Source organism: Ambystoma mexicanum, chromosome 2q (assembly GCF_040938575.1).
Source record: "Ambystoma mexicanum isolate Mex_15411 chromosome 2q, UKY_AmexF1_1, whole genome shotgun sequence".
Taxonomy (NCBI): Eukaryota; Metazoa; Chordata; class Amphibia; order Caudata; family Ambystomatidae; genus Ambystoma; species Ambystoma mexicanum.
In genome coordinates this window covers 884143617-884165191 of record NC_090924.1, presented here as the reverse complement: position 1 = coordinate 884165191, position 21575 = coordinate 884143617, and the positions used below count along the sequence as shown (strand labels likewise).

The 21575-nt window shown below is 45.6% G+C and overlaps 1 protein-coding gene across 4 annotated transcripts in view; it reads left to right on the top strand.

Annotated features, from left to right (window-relative positions):
* The window catches only part of MYO3A (myosin IIIA), a 2295212-nt gene that overhangs the window by 1649303 nt on the left and 624334 nt on the right, over window positions 1-21575 (top strand). For all 4 annotated transcript variants that reach the window (XM_069648154.1, XM_069648153.1, XM_069648152.1 and 1 more), the window contains one exon: window positions 1934-2609. In XM_069648154.1, coding sequence (XP_069504255.1) covers window positions 1934-2609 — 676 coding nt within the window. The remainder of the gene's footprint in view (window positions 1-1933; window positions 2610-21575) is intronic.

Below are 21575 nucleotides of genomic sequence, written 5' to 3'. Positions count from 1 at the left end.
AGTTCTGCTTCCTGCTGTGCCCGCTCTGCATCTCTCTTCTCCTGATTTGCTACTGCCATCAAAAAACGTACCATTTTTAAATATCCTGCACAGCTGATTAGCATTATGACAACTAGTTTGCACATTGGAGTTTCGTGAGCTCCACATGAACTCCTGTCTCCTCTTCTTAGTCCCAGTACTGAATGATTTATGGGAGTTGGAGTCCAGAGAAGTGTTTACCCTTTTAAAGCTATTTTGTTTTAGGGTTGTGTTTATATCAAAGTCACAATTAACAGAAGATGTTAAGTGAGCAGTACTCAGATTGACAATATGCTATCAGTTCTCCAGAGGTTATAGTTTGGGGGGGATACTGTGTCCCTTCCATTGAAGTCATCATTTTGTCCCCTCCCACATCATCCTCCCTCATAATACCACCCCAGGTCAGGATCAGGTAGAGGCTGCCTTCCCCTGACCATGCAGGAGGAGATCATCTTCGGGGAATCAGTGATGACTCCATAGAATTCATCACACATTCCTGATTTTGGTTTGTTGGTCTTTAGGGAATTCTATATAAAGGTGCCTGTGCCAGCTCCTAATGGGCACAGCACCCCTAGTGTAGAGGCTATGTTTAGGCTATCTCTATTTTAGAAACAGTATTTTGTTTCTTCCCTCACTTATGTATTGCTCCCCAGACTCAATGTAAATGTTACATTCATAAAAATCCCCTTTCCATATTAAAAGAAACGCGCTTGGGTGTTCCAAAGTATTGGCACACATGCCATGAGATTGAAGATAGATTGATTTTAAGATAGGTGGTACATAGTTGGCTCACAGATTGAAATATAAAGGTGCACATGTAATTTCTCTTTAAATCTGTTAACTGTGGGACATTCCTTGATGCCCCCCTGTTGAGCCGTATGACCAGGCACCCAAATAAGAAAAGAGTGTATGATGGTGTTCTAACAAGTTTTGGTTATATTTTGCGTCGTTTTGGTCTTCCAAAATGTATTTTTGCCAACTAGTTATCTGGGCCTAAGAAATCCCATTGGTTTCTGCTGCAGATATGGCCATCCTGTGGTCTATTTTAGTTTTAGTTTTACACAGATCCACTGCGTATCATATGTTGCTCAGTGCTCCCAAGAGAGTCTGTCAGCCAACGTCATCATCTGTCTTTACCATGGGCCTCCTTACGAGTGTGCCGGTCTGGTAAAAATGCCAGATAAAATGCTGGTAATAACAGATCAGCGATTGCTGGTAGGGGCAGTGTACTACCCGCAGGCCTGACCTGCTGGGAGTTCAGGCCGCTACCAGCAAAGAATTGCCCCAATCACTGACACCGGTAGTACCGGTGACAGTGATTGGGGCAAACCCCCTTCATGGAGTTCTGTGGGACTCCATGGAATGGGACTTTACCGCCGTTGCCGGACCCGTAATATCCCAGTAAAACCAGTATATTGAGCACTGGTACCGGTAAGGCGAGTTTGCCGGTAGTACAGGCAAGTTATCGGCAAACTCGTAATGAGGGCCTATAGTCTCTGGATGTCCCATATAGTGTGATGGTCTCCTAGATGATCCCTGAATGGTCTTTGGGCTTCCCAAATAATAGATGTTTATCGAATGGAATTGTATGAGCCCATAAGGATATGAGTGTATGATGGACAGCCTTCCATTTAGTCCCTGACTTCTGCAGAATGTCTTTAGATCACACACAGGGGTTCCTGGGGTAATAAAGTGATGTCCTGCATTGCGCAGCCTCTTGTACCTCCTGGCAGATGTGGACGTGCACTCGAGATGCTGACACCCCTCACCCAGAGATTAGAGACGCTGCCGCTCACTCGGGATGCTGACATTAACTCAGAAATCCTGGTGCTGGCTACTTAATCACAGGCATGCTATTCAATTGTCTACCATTACAATATGTATGTATTTTATTTTTCCTTTTTTTCTATTGCAGGGAATCGATGATGATGAAAAAACAAACTATAAATCAAGCACCAAGTACAGCCCATGAAGAAAATGAAATTTTACAAAGCAATAACAGCGATACAAACATTGAGAAAAGCTCTTCAAACACCACCCAGGATGAAGCAGCTGTTGTCATTCAGAGTAATTTCCGAGGGTATAGAGATCGAAAGAAACTAAAAGAGAAGCGTCAGCCTGTACAGGAAGTATCATCGAGCAGCAGCAAGGAAACAACAGACACCACCACTCCAGGTGTAAAGCATGAGGAGGGCAAGGGTGTGGACAGAAATGAAAAGGCTGCTATAGTCATTCAAAGCAATTACCGCGGATACCATGAAAGGAAAAGGCTTAAAGAAGACGGGAAGTTGCCAGGAAACCCCCAGAAGTCAACCAGGGAGGCCGTGGAGCATAGATCCTCGCTGATGCAAGAGTCAGTAAAGCATGGTTCAAAGATAAGCCAGTCCAATAGTAAAGTCCCCAGTGACCAGGAAAATGCAGCAGTCGTGATCCAGAGTCACTATAGAGGGTACAGACAAAGGGAACAGCTGAAAACAGAGGGAAAACTGCACAGCAAAACAAATTCTAAAGAGACTTCCACAGCACCTCATGGCAGACACAGGGATGTGTCCAAAAATGAAGCACGTGAGATAGCTAACTTTACAGTACAGGTAAGCAGTCTCTTGCCAAACACTTGAATTAAATGTGGTATTTTTCAGCATTCCAGAATAGCTGTTCAAGCATCTTTAACATAACCTACTCGTCAGGCCATTGATAGCTGCCATATGTATTTTTGCATTTTTATATTTCTTCTTTTAAAAACGGCAAAATCACCCTTACCCTATTGCCATTGCTGCGGGAAGGCCAAGACGTTTCTTCTGTACCTCTATTATTTTTTCATCCTATGATGTCACGTTTTCAAATCAGTTGTTAAATAAGTGCATGGACCTGTTTGAGACATCTATTTTGCAAATAGACTTGCGCTCCCAACAACGGGCGCATTTTCTACATGTGAGAAACCTCTAGGGCATTGCATCAAGTCAACAAGGAACGCAGGAGCGGTTCTCCATTTCTGAAAAGTGGTTATTGCATGGAGGGGAATGACAATGATTATCGACTTGGGTCCCGGTGCGTGTTCCACATGTGTTAGGCACAGTGCAAAGGAAAGTGTAATAACAGGCGGAATTGCAAAAAAATACACATGCATAGTGTAAATGCTGCCTGACATTTACGCATAGCAGAAAACATTTACAGTGGATTTCTTTGGATTCTGCCTTTTTCATTCCAGGTGCAAAAAGTCAGATGGATTTCTTCCATACCAGCATGCAAACGTCATGTTGTCATAAAACCAGGCAAAGCTGGAATACGTAGCGAAAAATGTATGTCTCATTTTAATGCAATATACCTGCATAAACAAAGGAAATCCCCTTTTTACACTCTTGTGATATGGAAAATGAGCACCAAGTTACATTTAAACATGTTTACTTCTCAGTAGGTGCAAAGCTCAATGATATAGTTTTTTTCTCTACCTTTCTCCTTTTATAATACTGATTTCTCTGACCCCTCCCATCATCTCCTCAGCAAGGACCTAAAACCATTCCTGCTACACCTGCTTGTATATTTGTCTTTCTTTGAACCTTTATTTCCAACGAAGGCAATCTTTCGCCCTGTAATATGTCCATCAAATTCTATGGACGCAATTCTCAAAGATCTTTCTATTTGCGCTGTCAAAAATGTGCAACTAGAGTACACATGCAAGCTCCATGAGCAACTGTGCTTTTAAATGCTGGTACGACCTTTGGAATACATGAGAAAAGGCTACAACCCCGTTAACCGCTCAATTTGAACGTGGAAAGTGGAACTAGCCAAAGGAATTGGAAAGAACAACCAAGGCAAATGAAGGCCTCAGCTGCATTTGGTGAAAAACCTGCATGGAGTATTGTGATTCCCTCCAAAACAAATTTAGTTGATTTCTACCCTGCTCGCCACTCTCTCCTGTTCCTACCTTTTAGAAGTCAGATTTAGGGTTGGTGTATATAAAATACTGGAAATCAGGGTGGGCGATCGGTAGACAGCTATCTGATTTGGAAACTATTTTATTTTGTCTCCAAAACAATTTTGCACAGATGATATAGTTAAAAGTTTACAAGACTTTCGATAAGCATGAAAGTATACGGACAGATGTTATTTCAACACAGGAAATACAGGTAAGTATCGACCTCTCTATTGGCGATGTACAATTTCCGAAGCGATGCACAAGTACACAATACAGGCAAGTGAGAACAAAAGATTTTTGCAGAGTGCTGCCCTGGACTGTAGTAGGTCCGGGGACTTTGAACAAGACGGTGTACACAACACTATCGACAAACACATATACAATGGGGTTGCGTCACGGTACATCGACACTGGAGCGTTTCGGCCATGTAGAGCTGGGTGAGAGCTTGGAGTTGCAGTGGCCTTCATCAGGATGAACGCTGATTTTGAGACTGTCTGTGTGAGTAATCTGTGGGGGAAGGGATAGCTGTAAGGATCTCAGAGGAGTAATTCTCATTTTAAATATTATTAAATAATGGCTGATTAGTGCCTGAACACACAGTGTCGTGTGCTCATAAGGACAGCTTACCATCTGCTGTGGTTGCAGCGGGGACGCTGTGCTTGAAAATCCTGGAGAAATGCCGGACTATGAGGAAACCATGCCAGGGAGTGGCATGGGCTGACTCGGAATTAATTCAGGTCCTACAGGCGGGAAGATTAGGCAAGGTACGTCTAGGAGTTGTGAAAAAGAAGGTTTCACAACTTTCACCCCAACCTAGGCAGTATTTTTGATGCATGGCTACAAGCACATCTATAATCGGATTTTGCTGGTGTCAGTGCATACAAGTACTGTAAACCTGGCAACCGTGGTCATGGTGCCGAAAAAGTGGGACTGCTTTGCACAGAACATGCTAGTGCAGCCCAGGTGGTCAGACTGCAGGTGGATCATGAGCGAGTTTGGGCAGTGTGCAGTGATAGGGAGATAAATACCAGACGCATGCTGGCTGGAGGTAGTGCACGCTATTCGAGTGACAGCAACGTGCTGCATTTGTAAAACGATCAGTGTGGAGAGAGCTACATGTAGCCACTAGTGGATAGCTGCGGTACTGGAGGCTTTAACTGCTAATGGTCTGAGTAAGACTTATTCCAATAATCGAGTATCACAGAGTGCGGGCTCAATGTGGCCAGTGGATCGAGGTGCGGTATAATTTTAAATTTTAAAAGTACTGTAGAGACAGGCTTGTATGAAACCAGAGAGTGGAGTACAGCCTGGGGAGAGCCCGTGAGGTGCCTGCCAGAGTGTGATTCCTGATTGTGCAGATCGCGATCTCTCATACAAAAGAGCCGGAAATTGAAAATGAAAAGGCTCACCGGAGCGCAATGGATGTGGCTGACCTCCTCGATGCAATGGTTGCTAGTGAGGGCATGACGATGCAAACTATAAAAACATGCCCGCAGTTCCAGAGCCGACCAATCGGGTGGAGGGTGTGTGAGTGAGTCAGCTAGTAGCTCATGGGTGAAACGTGCGGCTCCTTTCATAGGCTGGAAATGAGTCAATGGTCTGTGCACACAACGTACGAGATAATCGAAAGTGAAACAGGACGCTGGAGAGATACGGTTTCAGTGCAAAGTGCCCATCACGGGACACGTGCACAGACGCCGGGTGGCTAATAACCCAAATGGCCATTGGTGGCTTACTGGGAGAGGTGAGTGCAGTGAAGCATAAAAGCATAATTGAGAGGGACAGCTCATGTCATCCAAGGGCAGTTCCTATCCCAATTAACCAGCGGTTGCTCACCAGAAAAGCTGAGAGCTGTCATGTAAAATGAGTAGGGTGGCTCGTGGCATTCAAGGACAACTAACTGTGCGGATGAGCTGGTATTGAGTGGCAAACCCAGCACTAATCACGGGGTGGAATGTATTGTGACAAGGGACACACATGTTGGTACTGCTCATGGGGTGAGGTCACTAGTGGCCCTGTGCATAAGCAGATACGGCTAGTATAGTAACTGGGGTAACACAGACACCCCAAACAGGAGGCATAGCATCAGGTGCACCTGGTGGCTAGGTGGCGGCTACCCACAATTTATTGAAACTGTTATTGTGAGTAATGCAAAGCACATAGTGACTGGCGACAGATTGGTACAGTTGGTAACTGGTTTAAATGCAGTTTCAAATGACTGGTAACTGAGCACATCGCATGGTACAGTTGGTGACTGGTAGAGCAAATATAGTGTCAAGTGTTGACATGGTGGTGCAGCTAATGGAGTATGGAGTCAAAATCATTGTCATGCACTGGTAACGCTGAGGCAGGCAGACTACGGTGCAAGAGGACCGTGATACTGAGGCCGCATACAATAGGATTAAAGAGGCCGGCTGTATGGTCAATTCCAGAAGTGTTTCCACTCTACAGTGATGTTCAGGCCAGTTTTTACTGTGTCAAGTCGGTGGACCCACTTTTGTTCCAGTTTAGTGAGAGCCAAATTAATGTCTCCTCCTCGTTTCTGTTGTTGAAGTTGCTGCAAGACAGTCCAAGAGAGTTGCTCATGGGTGTGACCTTTTTTGCTGAAATGTTCATCAAGAGGTTTGTCCTGTATGGAATTTCTAATGCATGATCTATGTTCGCTTATCCTCTGCTGGATGGGTGATGGTCTTCCCTATGTAGATGAGGTTGCATGGACATTTTAGCTTCAGTGATGGTTTTGTCGTTTATACATTTTTCTTCAAGAGTGACAAGTTCTTCTCCTGCAACTGTGAGCTCTCACCTAGCTCTACATGGCCGAAACACTCCAGTGTCGATGTACCGTGACACAACCCCATTGTATATGTGTTTGTAGATAGTGTTGTGTACACCGTTTGTTCAACGTCCCCGGACCTACTACAGTCCTGGGCAGCACCCTGCAAAAATCTTTTGTTCTCACTTGCCTGTATTGCGTACTTGTGCATCACTTCGGAAATTGTACCTCACCAATAGAGAGGTCAATACTTACCTGTATTTCCTGTGTTGAAACAACATCTGTCCGTATACTTTCGTGTTTATCGAAAGTCATGTAAACTTTTAACTATATCATCTGTGCAAAATTGTTTTGTAGACAAAATAAAATAGTTTCCAAATCAGATAGCTGCCTACCTATCTCCCACCCTGATTTCTAGTATTTTGTATACAGGTACCCTCCTGGGCAGATCAGGGCTCCGCCAGGCGCCCTTTTAAATATCTTTAGATTTAGAGTTGGGACAGGTTTATTTATTTTATTTATATAGGGCAAAACATAGCCCGGAGTCATAAAGGCTCTGACCCGAACAGACAACAATTAACCTAAAAGTGGTCTAGATTCAGAGGCAGTAACGGGATAGTGGAAGTTAGCAGAATAGGATGGTTTTCAGTCCTCATTTAAAGCTGGTGAATGATGCACACGCTCTCAAATCCGGGGGAAAGCATTCCTGAGTCAGGGGGCTGCATGTGGGTAGGACCCAAGGGCTACACATTCAAGTTTGGTCTGTGGTGTGGCTAAAAGGAATGTCATTACAAAATAGTGTTTTACGAGCTGGTAACCACAGGCTGCTATTGGACTGATGGCATTGATGAATGATGCAGTGGATGCAAAACATAATCCTGCTACTCTCTGGGAGCCAACGCGTGGCTCTTTTGGCTTTTGATTCGTGGTCTCTTCTTTGCAGCACTTCCATTATGCGTACAACATTATTTTGGATGACCTGTAGCAGGGAGAGCTCTGCCATAGCAATGCCAGGAGACTAGCACAATAGTCCAACTTGACCCCTACAACAGTGCAAACAATAGTGGCACAATTGGTGTTATTAAGAAAGGGATGGAGCTGTGCCACCAATTTCAGGTGGTAGGATGTGCTGGAGACCAAGCTGTTCACCTGTGCTTTCATGGAGAGATCCTGGTCCAGAGTTACTCCTAGAGTTTTAACTTTGGACTGGCGAGGGCATGAGTAGGGCACGATATCCCTGAGAGTCTAGAACAAGGAAGGTAGAGAAGGGTAGGGGTAGTAGTGGAGGGGGAATAACAATTGAAAGAGACTGGGAGAGTGACAGTGCATGGGGTGTGGGAGTAGCTATTTGGTATAGAGTAAAACAGAACTTGGAATCAGAGAAACAGTAAGGAGTAGGGAAGGAAGTAAGATCAAAGGGTGGAAATTGAAAGGCGGAATGAGAGACTTGGAGGAGTTACTAAGGAAGGGGGAGGAGGCAGTTTTAAAAGGGATCAATGTCAGGTACAAGAGTGTAAGCACAGATGGAGAGTGACTCTGGGCGATTGAAGGCACCACTTGTTAGCTCCTTGAGAATACTATGCAGGAATGTGCAAGGGAGAGTGCTAGATCTCTAGGGAGCCAGACAGCCGGCGACTTAGGAAAACAACCTGAAGTACAGAGAGAAGAAAAGACAGATAGTGGTTACTGATCCTAGTTTCACTAACACCCCATTATGAACATCTGGGTTAGGGAGGTGGGAATCAAGACCGGGACATACTAGAGAGAAAAGGGCCAGCCCTAGTGCCAGTCCCAAAATGACCCCAGTAGACCCAAAGAACTTGGAGAATGAAAAGCAATTCTGACCACTTATGTTCAGCGTGGACTTTCTTTAAGAGTCAGCGTGATTCTTTGTCACGGTGCCACTCTGTCACATATAGCATGAATCTGAAGCATGTGATACCTGTCCTGCAGCTTTATATCATTCAGATTGTAATAACCTATATAAAGATGAAGGGTGCCTTAGTTTTTGGACACAGAAAATAAAGGTGCACTGGTGAATAAAGGAATAAAATGGACCAATTGGAATAGGTTTTACTTCCATCAGACTGATCTCTAAATCATATGGAATGTGTGGCGGCAATGGTCATTCTTGTGGTTCTGCAAAAACGTCAGAAAACTCGTGATAGCTGGGAGGTATTGTCCAAAAGAGATTAATTGCTTCCTTGTTGTGATCTTTTGCCATCAAATAAAGGGTTCTTGACATGATTGCAATTGAAGATCAATAGCAGGCCTGGGTATATAGTTTTGAGCCAAAGATGTTCCTGTGTGTGGACCATTTAATGTAATTATTGTGTAAGACAAGCCACATAAGTCCCAATATCATAGAATAGGAAGGATTTATCAAATCTAATGCAATCTTTTTCTTGTGCTGATATATTGCCAATCAGCATGGACCAGTTTGTTGTATGATCAGCCGTGAGGTAAGTGATGTTCCATCTATAAATAAGCTGCTGCCTCCATTGCCTTCCATATAAAGGTATTGAATGGCTTTAGAGAAAGCTCAGATCAATATTGTAACCAGAGGCTTCTGACTCTAGTAAGGCAATGGGCATCACAATATTCTGTCAGGACCAGTTCCCGAACATAGATTGGCTTTGAGGGCAAAGACAGGCATTGGGATATAGAATGGATGGGTGAATCATGAAGGGTCTTCTCATTTAGAGATGGGCCTGTTGGCCCTGTTCTTTCTGTCAACAGGACCTACAATTTCTGGAAAACCTGCTTGGATGAGCTGGGTAATTTAGTGATCAGAGCTACTGCAGTGTTGGTTGGCTGGTCTGTTCTTGGTTTGTATTGGGTCAGGGGGGTGTATTGCCCCCAACTGCATGGGGTCTGCAAACATCAGGGAATGTTGCTTCTTAGGTAGTGTAGAATGGAGCAAACAGGTTTAGCGGCAATTAGCAGTATCTAAAACTGCTTCACTAGGGCGTAATTGAAGCAGACTCTTTCATGTGGTAGGTGTGCTGTACAACATTCAAATACATTTAGCAAACATATTTTGCATGTTATATAGCAAAAGTAGTACAACAAATTATTTGCAAGTTTTTAAGATAATACAGATTGCAACAAATCTCAATTCCATATTATCTAAGCATTTGCTCAATTTTTAGAAGTGGTGCAAATGTTAAATAATCTGGCCCCAGGTCTTCAGGAATTTCCATTGAGACTACAATTGGGATAACGGCGTGAGATAATCATTTTGATAGTTGCTTTCTTGACGTCATCTCTCGCCTCGTCTTTTTGTGAGCAAATGATTGATGCAAAACATGTGGTCAATCAATTCCTGTAGAGTAGCATATTTGGGAATGTGGAAAAAAGCATCCTTCTACTCATCTCGTAACCCTCTCTTGAAGAGTGTTCTCTGGATGATTTCTGGCCATAAAGAGTCAGCAGCCGTCTGACAAAATAAAGCTGCTATTAGACATTAAGTCATGCCTTCCTTGTTTATACTAGATTGTTTTTGGCCATGGCTGGTTGGAGACTGGAAAACATTTTTTTAAAGCATTCTGGAAGTCGGTCAAAATGTCCAGTAATGTGCTTCTAGCTAACACTTTAAGGTGCAGCCCAATCCAATCAAATTATATTGGATTTAATCAATCGTGTTTTTTTTTATCACTCAGGAAGTGTGAGGGATGGACAAGAAATTGTATCTTGTAATGGCTACAGAACTTGCAGTTTATGCATGTCCCCATTGAATGAATTGGTCTGGGCTACATTATTCTTTATTAAAGTAGCATTCATATCCTGATTAATGGTTTCTTTCAGGGTTTTGTTTTTATCATTCAGGCTCACCACTCCCTGCCGTAAAGCCTGTAACTCAGCTCTTAGTTCCTGTAAGGCTACTATCTGGACTTTGGAAGTGGAGTAAATGCACCTCAACCTATCAAGGTGTGAGTCCTGCTGATGCTGCGTGCCTGTTTGTTACCTGGTGTTGCGGGAATGTGAGTCTGTGTGGTTGTCCAGATAACTGGCAGGTCTGAATCTGCAGAGACAGAGATCAATATTATATGTATATATTTTTTGTACCGAGGTACAGAGCAACCAACACCAAAAAAGGCAGCCTGGTGCTAAAGACTGAGGCTAAATTAAGCAGAGCAAGAGAAAAAAAAGGAAGCTAAAAGAGTAGAGTTTTTAAAGCTTTCCTAAAAAGCATGTGAATTGGACAGGCCCAAAGGGCAATCGGCAGGGCATTCCACAACATGGCGGCTCTAACCGAGAAAGAGCAGCCTCCCATTCTTGCATGCTGGACTCTAGGGACAGCCAGAAGGTAGCGGTCAGCCGAATACAGTGCACGAGCCGAAACATAGGGTCAAAATTTCAGCTGCAAATATTCCAGACCAGCATCATAAAAAGCCCTATGCACTAGGCAAAGGGATTTAAAGGACACACGCTTAGCCACTGGAAGCCAGTGGAGAGACCTAAGAACAGGTGAAATATGCTCTCGGTATGGGGTACCAGTAGCGAGGCGAGCAGCAGAATTTTGTGGCACCTGCAAGCGATGAATTAGATAATCTGGTTGAGCCAGATATAAAGAATTGCAGAGGTCAATCATGCTGACAACCTGGGCAGAGACTACTGGGGCAGGCAGATGAAGCGGAATATAAGGCAAAACCTTCCTAAGTACTTTAAGTTGGAAGTGAGCAGCCTGGCAGACCGAACCGATCTGAGAGTCCGTAGAAAGGGAAGCGATATTTTAACACCCAGGATTTTAACAGCAGGAACCCCCACTGGGAAAGTACCTGGTGCAGATGGCCAGAGGGATGGTGCCCAGAGTGAAGGAACAATATCGACTCCCACAATCAACACCTCTGTCTTATCTCCGTTGAGTTTTAGCCAGTTTTCACTCACCCAGAATCCCACGGCCGCAAGGCAATCTCGTAGATGATTGGCATGAGATGGATGTAGTGTGTCAAGCCAGACCAAGATCTGTGTGTCATCAGCATACGAGTAGCATATCAAGCCGTGGGATCGGATTAGGGCAAGCAGAGGCTCAATGTAGATGTTGAACGATGTGGGGGACAGGGCAGAGCCCTGTGGGACACCACATAGCAGAGCCACAACTGCAGAGTGAAAAGGTTGAAGTAGCAGTTGCTGAGACCGGTCAGAAAGAAAAGAGCGAACCCTTGCAAGAACAGCATCCAACATCCCAATATCTGACAGCCGACTGATCAGGATGGTGTGGTCGATGGTATCAAAAGTGGCCAAAAGATCCAAAAGGATCAAGGCAGCCACTCCACCCTGATCAGCAATAAGCGTCAGGTCATCAGGCACTGAGACCAGCACAGTCTCAGTGTCCCAGCCTGGTCTAAAGCCAGATTGGAACGTGTCGAACGCAGCCATGGACTCGCAGAATTTGATCAACAGAGGGGATACCAGAGACTCAAGCAACTTCATAAAGAGGTTTAGAAGAGAGATGGGCCGAAAATTAGCAGGAAGGAGTGCATTAAGAGATGGCTTTTTCAAAAGGGGAATCACTGTCGCACACTTCAACACCGGAGGAATAGTCCCGGAGCATGAAAGATTCACTGAAGCAGTGATCTGAGGCAAGAGTAACAGAAACATATCTTTCACCATGGATAGTGGAATAGCATCTGAGGGAGTAGCAGCCTGATTCAAGTCAGCCTGTGTAAACAATGGAAAAGAGTCCCACAGGCCACCTGAGCTGATACAGTACCTGAGACCAAGGGGGGTAAATGGCCAAGTTTGACCTCAGAAGGGTCATCGTCCAGCATAATATGCTCACGGATGTTCTCAATCTTATTCACAAAACACTTAGACAGAGAGTCACAGTTTCTTTGAGACAATGGCATAGAGTTGTCAGAAGTGTCCCTAGCTGAGAGAGAGCAAACTACCCGAAAAAGCTCCTTGGGCTGAAAAATTGAATTTTTGATTTGGGCGGTATAGTAGTTTTTCCAGGCAAGCCCAATAGCTGGGTGATATAAGGATGTAGTGGCACAGAAACAAGCCTGGTCCTCCCCCCTATAGGAGGAACACCATTTGCGTTCTGCTTGCCTACGTTTAAGATGGAGGGATTTGACATCCTCACTGAACCATGGCTCAGATGGTCACCTACGTGTCACAATCTCAGCCAATAGCGCAACCAAATCAGCAGTGATAGAAAACATTTCTGATAAGGTACCACAATCAGTCTGGTAGGGAGAATTAAAAGGCTGGCATTTGACTAACTTCAAGCACCATGGTTAAGAACCACCCATGAATATCCAGGCACCGAGACAGTTTAAGCACTCTAGTGGATGACTATGATGGTCACTATAGTTTTTTTTTGTTATTCTTTATTTAGGTATGAACAAGTGTGCACATACACAGAGCAACAACCATATCAATAGTGTGGAACAACATGTTCACTTTTGTTCTCATTTTTAGAACATCAAATGAAACAACTCATTGCACGCCCCACCCTGATCTCTCTTCCCCGTTAAGATGGATGGGGTATCTCCCTGGGATATCTCAATGCTGATGGCATGGGCAAGACCAATTTCAGGGATAGTCTTGGTTCTTGGCTGTAGTGTTACTGGGGTGCATTGATAAGCAGAGGCCATTGAGGGCTGGGCAAGGTGATAGGGAACTGGCAAGCAGGGGTCTACAAGAAAGGTGGAGGTAATATGGCAAAAGGAGTGTGGCCATTGGAAATTATACTGGAAAGCACAAGTATGAAAAGCAGGATACAAGGCAGGGAAGAGGAGCTAGCAAGAATGTTGAGACACACCTTTCCCAAGGACCCACTTTTCTTTATATCTACCTTCCTGTGGAACTGAGGCTATGCCGTGTATCCAAAATGTATCCAAGATGCTTTACGGTGTGAGGCACTGTGAACTCTTCAAAGAGTATAGCTGTTCCTCACCGCATTTGCTGAATTGTAAAAACGTGTTTTATTTCTTTGGTTATTTTCCTGGGGGATGCTAGTGGAGAGATCAGTGTGTGCAACCTAGACGCCATCTTAAGCAGAGATTCCATCCTCCAGTTATGTTCCACCCATGGCTATGTCTTGAGGATGCACCATGATAACCCACAGTGCTGAGAGTGTGACTTCATTGTTTGGGGGCAAGAAGGGGAATACATTCAGTGTTTTAACTTAGTGAACCATCGTTTTCTGATGAAACAAAATATCGATTTGCTTTTGAAGAAAATGTCCGATTTGTTGGTTGCAAATCATTGTTTGTCTTCTTTGTGATGAGACAATAAACATGTTACTTGAGAAGAGAAGGTCTTAACATTCTTTGGAGGCAGGAGTTGATTATATTCTTTAGTTATTAATTAGTGTATTACGTTCTTTAGATGACAGAAAAAATAGGTTGGAAATAAAGAAACAGTTTTTGTGAAGAGAGGAAAATCATGCAACTCATTTGAAGTAGGAGTATATTAAATTAATTGGTTGTGCCATATGTACCATCTTATTGTGACTAGTATGACTGACACTACATTCCTTTTCAGTAACATGTCATGCATGGGTGGGATGCAGAATAACTCTTACATCAAATAATCAGACGGACTCAGGAAGTTGACAAAGTCTCTCATCCGACTGTTTTATTATCAATTTGTCTAAAACAGGGAGTTACAACGGACCTCAACGGACGTTCGATTGTGCTCTCAACCGCAAATCACATAAATAAAAATACATGTATATAGTAAAAGCTTTTCATACATGACATCCTACTACACGTTGTGGATGGCTCAAGGGGAACATCTAAGTATACTTTCTATACAGGAACGGGTTGCGATAGGACATCTACTGTCAGGTGGACAACTTAAGCCTTGCTCTAGTGCAAGTCATCCTCAACAATTATTAAGTACACAGAAAACTATTGGTTCTTAAACTATAAGGCCCTTTATTATATGGCCTTCTACAATTGGTTGGCATGCTTGTGCATGTCTGGAACATTCGGCTCCTTAGCAGCACATAAACTTATACCCACATATCAGGAGGTGTAAATGACTTTGCTTCCCACCCAATTAGCCCAACATCTCTCATCACATATGCCTTCTGCCATGCAGAGTGTCTTTGAACTTGGCCTTGCAGTAGATTCTCTTCTCTTGGGAATAAAAGGGAGTATGGGTACACGCTAATCACAGTTCTAGTCTGCATGCCCAACTCCTATTTCCATCCTTGACTCATGTGACAGGAGACCACAATTCGGCCCATTTAAGAGTCTTGAATTAATAAACTTGGCAATCATGGTGTTCCTTCCTTGAACCTTAACAAGGGATAATTCAGCTTCTCACGTTCATTGTTCTTCTTGGATAGATAACCAGCCTTGGCTTGCTCCACCTTTGATACCAGGCCAAACAGCTTCGCCCTTCAAGTCTGCGATCTGCAGCTAATTCTTTGCTGTGACACACGCAGCTCTCGATCCTTCTTGCTCTGTGGGTTTGAGCTTACTCAAATGTGTGGCCCGATGTCCAGACACTATATAATGGCAGCTTCCCCTGCAGTCTATTCACTACATATAGCTAGCTTCTAAGATTACTTAGTCTACTTGCGTTGCTGCATCTGTGCAATTATTAAACTGCTTACATTTTCTGAAGTGCTCTTCACACGTTCAATCCTCTTTTCTGCATGAGGATGTTCACTTAATTCATTATTTCATCATAAGTCTCCATAAGGTCCATACATCCGCTACTTCACCCACTCTTCTTAGTGTGTCATCCTCACTTCTTGTGACGTCACCAGCTTCTCTTTCTCTTGTTTTCATATTCCTTCAGAAATCTCCTCCAAGAGATTGTTATCTCTACGGGGATACATGAGTTAGGGTTCTCCTAATGGATACCTTTTCTCAAACACTCATCGCGGTATGATATGATATTTTATTTTTATCGCGCTCAAACACTCGTTTGTTTGTTATTTTATTACGTGTATTGCGCATCAGACCCAGCGGTAACCAGGCGCTTTGCATATGACAATTTACAGCTTAGTTACAGAAACACAGGGGCAAATATGGAGAAAAAATATATATACAAAAGGCAAAAATAATGGTACAAGTATTTACAGTCCTACTCAGACATTCTGTAAATGCTGAGAGGTAGATGTGTATTTCAGAGTGCAACGAGCAAGGGAGGGGAACAAGGGAGGATTAAAACAACGTTCTTACTATGCTGAGTGGCATTGAGAATGTGCAAGTGCAGGGGAGAGGCAAGGGGGAAAGTGCAAGGGAGAGGTGAGAGGTGGATGGTGCTGAGCAAGGGATAGAAACAACAACAACTGGTAATGCAGTGGCAAGAACAAGGTTAAAAGCGCAGACTAGGAATGTCTGATAAGTGCATGTAAGGGGACTGTAGGGTTACAGATACTGACCCAAGTGCAAGGGTTTCCAGGAGGCAGTGCAGGTGTGTGGCTGGGCGAGCAGGACCTGGGATCAAAATCAGAGGGTAGCCAGGTGGACGGAGCCGAAGCAGACAGATCAGCAGGTGAGAGGAAGAGCGAAGGCAGAAGCAAAGAGGAAGGTCTTGAGGTGCTCCCGAAACCGGAAATGGTTCTCCTCATAATTCAGAGTGGCAGGGAGGCTGTTCCAGAATAAAGCCCCAGCCAAGGAAAGAGATCTACCCCACCTTGTTGTTTGGAGAAACGACTGACCCTGAGGGAGGTGGAGGAGTGAAGAGCTCGAGTGGGAAGGTATTTACGGAGGGAGAGTTGAAGGTCATTTGGACCCATGCTCCAGAAAGCCTTGTGGACAATGCAGAGGGTCTTGAATTTAACCCTTGCAGCCACTGGGAGACAATTAAGAGATTTCAGGGCTGGAGAGATATGATCCCAGGGCTTGAGATCAAGGACAAGTCTTGCAGTCCTGTTCTGGATGAGTTGTAGAGGTCTGAGAGTAGAAGCAGCCAGATTTAGAAAGAGGCTGTTGCAGCAGTCTAGCCTAGAGAGAACCAGAGCTATAGAGACAGTAAACTTCTGGGGGAAGGAGAGGAAAGGAAAAATACGTCTGAGGAGGTGCAGTTGATATTTAGACTTCTTGGAGACATCATAGATGTGAGGAGGGTGTGGAGTTGAAGATGAACCAGAGGTTTTTAGCCTCACAGGTGGGAGCAGGAAGAGGGCCATGGGATGCCGGCCAGAGAGTGACAGGATTGGAGGGTGCAGCTGTGCCAATGAGGAGAATCTCCATCTTACTGGCATTAAGGCCGAGATCATTGGTGGCACACCACTCCTGGATGGCAGACAGACAGTCATAGATAAGGGAGAGAGAAGAGGTGGCGGATGGAAGCCTGAAAACGAGCTAAGTGTAATCCGCATAGCACTGAAAATTGGAGCAGAGAGCAGCAATGCGGTGGGCAAGGGGTGCCAGTTATTGGTCAAAAAGCAAGGGAGAGAGGTTAGACTCCTGGGGAACACCACAAGTAGAGAGTGAGATGGAGGAAAGGAATGGCCCAAGTTGGACCTGGGAGGGTTGATCAGAGAGGAAAGAGGTCAGCCAGGCCAGGGCCTGATCGGTGATTCTCAGGTTATCACGGAGACGGTTGAGCAGGGTGGCATGGTTGACCATGTCAAAGGCAGAAGAGAGATCGAGTAGGATGAGGACAGAGGGGATGTTGGAGTCAAGGTTGGAGAGCAGGTCTTTACAGAGGTTCAGGAGAGCAGGTTCTGTGCTTCTGGCATCTCTGAAGGCAGACTGATGGTCATGGAGACAACTAACAAAGTCGGTGTGAATATTAAGCTGGGAGATGGCCAGTTTTTCCAAGTGTTTGCCCAGGAAAGGAGTGATAGATATCGGGCGATAGTTAGCCGGGCAAGAGGGGTCGGCTGAGGGTGCACAAGAGAGTGCTTCAGAGGGGAGGGAAGACTCCAGAGGTAAAGGAATGGTTACAGAAGACAGTCAGAGTTGGAGCAAGGGTGTCAATGTGGTCCTTGATGGTTTTGGACGAACAGGGAAGAACCTGTTTTGACAAGACTTTCATAGATCAGACTTGTCTGGAAATCTCGTCGGGGAGAACAAAAGATAAGGAGGGAGGGAAGGTGGCTGCAGGGGGGCCAGAAGAATCAGAGAGAGAGGGGGGACAAGATGTCCTGCGGTTTTTAGATAAAATGAGCGGTCAGGGCCGTGCAAAGGGCCTGGGAGGTGACAGGAGAGGTAGAGACTGCAGCAGGGTGTGCCAGCTGTTTGCAGATTTTTTAAGGATTCAGCCATGTTGTTAGATGCCGCAGAGATGCAGGCTTGGATATAGGCTTGCTTCTTAGTGCGGACAAGCAGCTGGTATTGCCTTTGGAGCAGGCGGCAGGCCAGTCTGTCAGAGGATGCACAAGAAGACTGCCATTTCCTCTCAGCCACCCTACACTTGCGTTTAACAGTAACTAGGTCAGAGTTTTACCAAGATTTGCACTTGGCTTTGGGCTTCTGGCGGATCCTCATGACAGGGGCAAGAACATCAAGAGTATTAGAGATAGAGGGGTAGAGCGAGGAGAGGGTTGTGTCAGGATGGGAGTCAGCCCGAGGTAGAGGAGGGTGAGAGAAAGTGGTAGCAAAAGCCTCAACTGACACACGCTTCATGGGTCGGATGACAAAGAAGGTAGGTGGAAATATTGGAGTTGGCTTGGCCTGGGCGGTAGCGAGGGAGAGATGGGAGGAAAGGAGAGAGTGATCTCTCCAGGAGAGAGAAGTGATCAGAGGGATAGAGAGGGGGAGATCTGAAAAGATCAGAGCATCCAAAGTTGTACTGCAGATTGAGTAGGGCCAGAGGGGAGAATAGAAAGAGAGAGAGAGAGTCGCAGAGGACACAAAACAGTCTGGATGAGGGACAGGAAGCATTCAGATGTATGTTGAAGTCTCCAAGAAGGAGGAGTTGAGTGGTCGAGGCCAGGAGGAAGGAGGAGAGGTCCACCCACTCAGACAGGAAGGAGGAGATCTAACAAGGTGGCCAATAGATAGCAGCAGGTGAGAGAGTGGCCAGGTAAGAGAGAGAGCCTACAGACAAGACATTCAAAAGAGGAGTAGGCCTGCATGGGAATGACAGAGGCAGGTATCCACTCCGGAAATATCAAGGCTACACCACCACTGGAATGGTTGGGTCTGGGTGCGGAAAGGATCTAGTGGCCATTAGGGAGGAGATTGTCAACGCTTGTGACAGAGCTGGCCGTGAACCAGGTCTCGGTTAGACCGAGGACATTGAGGTAAATTTCTTCCAGGAGGCGGCAGATATCAGAGGAGTGTTTGACAGCTGAGCAAGAGTTGAGGGTAACAATATGGAGAAGGTTGCCTTCCTAGAAGGACTTCCGGGGAGGGGTACAAATCAGAGGTACACCCTGCAGAGATGTAGAATCTGCCTGAGGGAGGGCAGAAGAGGAAGGAGGAGAGGGCAGGATAGCCATGGAGGATGCAGAGGGGGGAGGCAAGGAAGTTAAAGAAGGGAGAGATGGGACATCAGGAGAAGTAAGGAAATTGATGAGGCGTGGGTAGCATCTGTCAAAGAGGAGAATGTTGGCCTGAGGACCCTGAACCATGATGGTGCCATTGAGGTAGACATTAATGATGACCCTGGAGGAATGGAAGGGGTCCCGGAGTGCCTCCCAACGGGTGCCACCATTAATGGGTGAGGAAGAGAAAGGAGAGAGTACAGAGACCATCTGAGGAGTCCAAAGGTCCGGCCAAGGATCAACAAAGAGGATGTCGGAGAGGGTATGTTTGGCGGAAGCACTGAAGTAGGTTTCTGTAATACAGAGACCAGGGTTAGTGGCCAAGATTTCCTTTTTGAACTTATTCCTACCAGACTTCGTGAGAAGGGGAGGATAGTCAATGGAGAATCAGTAAGAAAAAATGGGAGAGACAGAGAGTGCCATAGGTTTCGTGGAGGAAAGGGAAGAGGTAGAGACTGCAGCAGGGTGTGCCAGCTGTTTGCAGATTTTTTAAGGATTCAGCCATGTTGTTAGATGCCGCAGAGATGCAGGCTTGGATATAGGCTTGCTTCTTAGTGCGGACAAGCAGCTGGTATTGCCTTTGGAGCAGGCGGCAGGCCAGTCTGTCAGAGGATGCACAAGAAGACTGCCATTTCCTCTCAGCCACCCTACACTTGCGTTTAACAGTAACTAGGTCAGAGTTTTACCAAGATTTGCACTTGGCTTTGGGCTTCTGGCGGATCCTCATGACAGGGGCAAGAACATCAAGAGTATTAGAGATAGAGGGGTAGAGCGAGGAGAGGGTTGTGTCAGGATGGGAGTCAGCCCGAGGTAGAGGAGGGTGAGAGAAAGTGGTAGCAAAAGCCTCAACTGACACACGCTTCATGGGTCGGATGACAAAGAAGGTAGGTGGAAATATTGGAGTTGGCTTGGCCTGGGCGGTAGCGAGGGAGAGATGGGAGGAAAGGAGAGAGTGATCTCTCCAGGAGAGAGAAGTGATCAGAGGGATAGAGAGGGGGAGATCTGAAAAGATCAGAGCATCCAAAGTTGTACTGCAGATTGAGTAGGGCCAGAGGGGAGAATAGAAAGAGAGAGAGAGAGTCGCAGAGGACACAAAACAGTCTGGATGAGGGACAGGAAGCATTCAGATGTATGTTGAAGTCTCCAAGAAGGAGGAGTTGAGTGGTCGAGGCCAGGAGGAAGGAGGAGAGGTCCACCCACTCAGACAGGAAGGAGGAGATCTAACAAGGTGGCCAATAGATAGCAGCAGGTGAGAGAGTGGCCAGGTAAGAGAGAGAGCCTACAGACAAGACATTCAAAAGAGGAGTAGGCCTGCATGGGAATGACAGAGGCAGGTATCCACTCCGGAAATATCAAGGCTACACCACCACTGGAATGGTTGGGTCTGGGTGCGGAAAGGATCTAGTGGCCATTAGGGAGGAGATTGTCAACGCTTGTGACAGAGCTGGCCGTGAACCAGGTCTCGGTTAGACCGAGGACATTGAGGTAAATTTCTTCCAGGAGGCGGCAGATATCAGAGGAGTGTTTGACAGCTGAGCAAGAGTTGAGGGTAACAATATGGAGAAGGTTGCCTTCCTAGAAGGACTTCCGGGGAGGGGTACAAATCAGAGGTACACCCTGCAGAGATGTAGAATCTGCCTGAGGGAGGGCAGAAGAGGAAGGAGGAGAGGGCAGGATAGCCATGGAGGATGCAGAGGGGGGAGGCAAGGAAGTTAAAGAAGGGAGAGATGGGACATCAGGAGAAGTAAGGAAATTGATGAGGCGTGGGTAGCATCTGTCAAAGAGGAGAATGTTGGCCTGAGGACCCTGAACCATGATGGTGCCATTGAGGTAGACATTAATGATGACCCTGGAGGAATGGAAGGGGTCCCGGAGTGCCTCCCAACGGGTGCCACCATTAATGGGTGAGGAAGAGAAAGGAGAGAGTACAGAGACCATCTGAGGAGTCCAAAGGTCCGGCCAAGGATCAACAAAGAGGATGTCGGAGAGGGTATGTTTGGCGGAAGCACTGAAGTAGGTTTCTGTAATACAGAGACCAGGGTTAGTGGCCAAGATTTCCTTTTTGAACTTATTCCTACCAGACTTTGTGAGAAGGGGAGGATAGTCAATGGAGAATCAGTAAGAAAAAATGGGAGAGACAGAGAGTGCCATAGGTGTCGTGGAGGAAAGGGAAGACAGGCGAGAGTAGGGGAAGGGTAGGTGGGTGGTAGACAGATGTGGGGAGAAAACAGGAAGGGGCAGCACAGGGTAGTCACTGGGCACAGCTAAATTCGAAACAGCAGCAGATGTTACTAACAGCGAAGTTTAAAAAAGCAGCACATATTGATAATTGCCAAGTCCAAAACAGCAGCAAATATTTCTAACAGCTAGGTTCAAAACAGCATCACATATTGCTAACAGCTAAGTTCAAAACAGCAGCAAATATTGCTAACAGCTAAGTTAAAAACAGCAGCAGATAT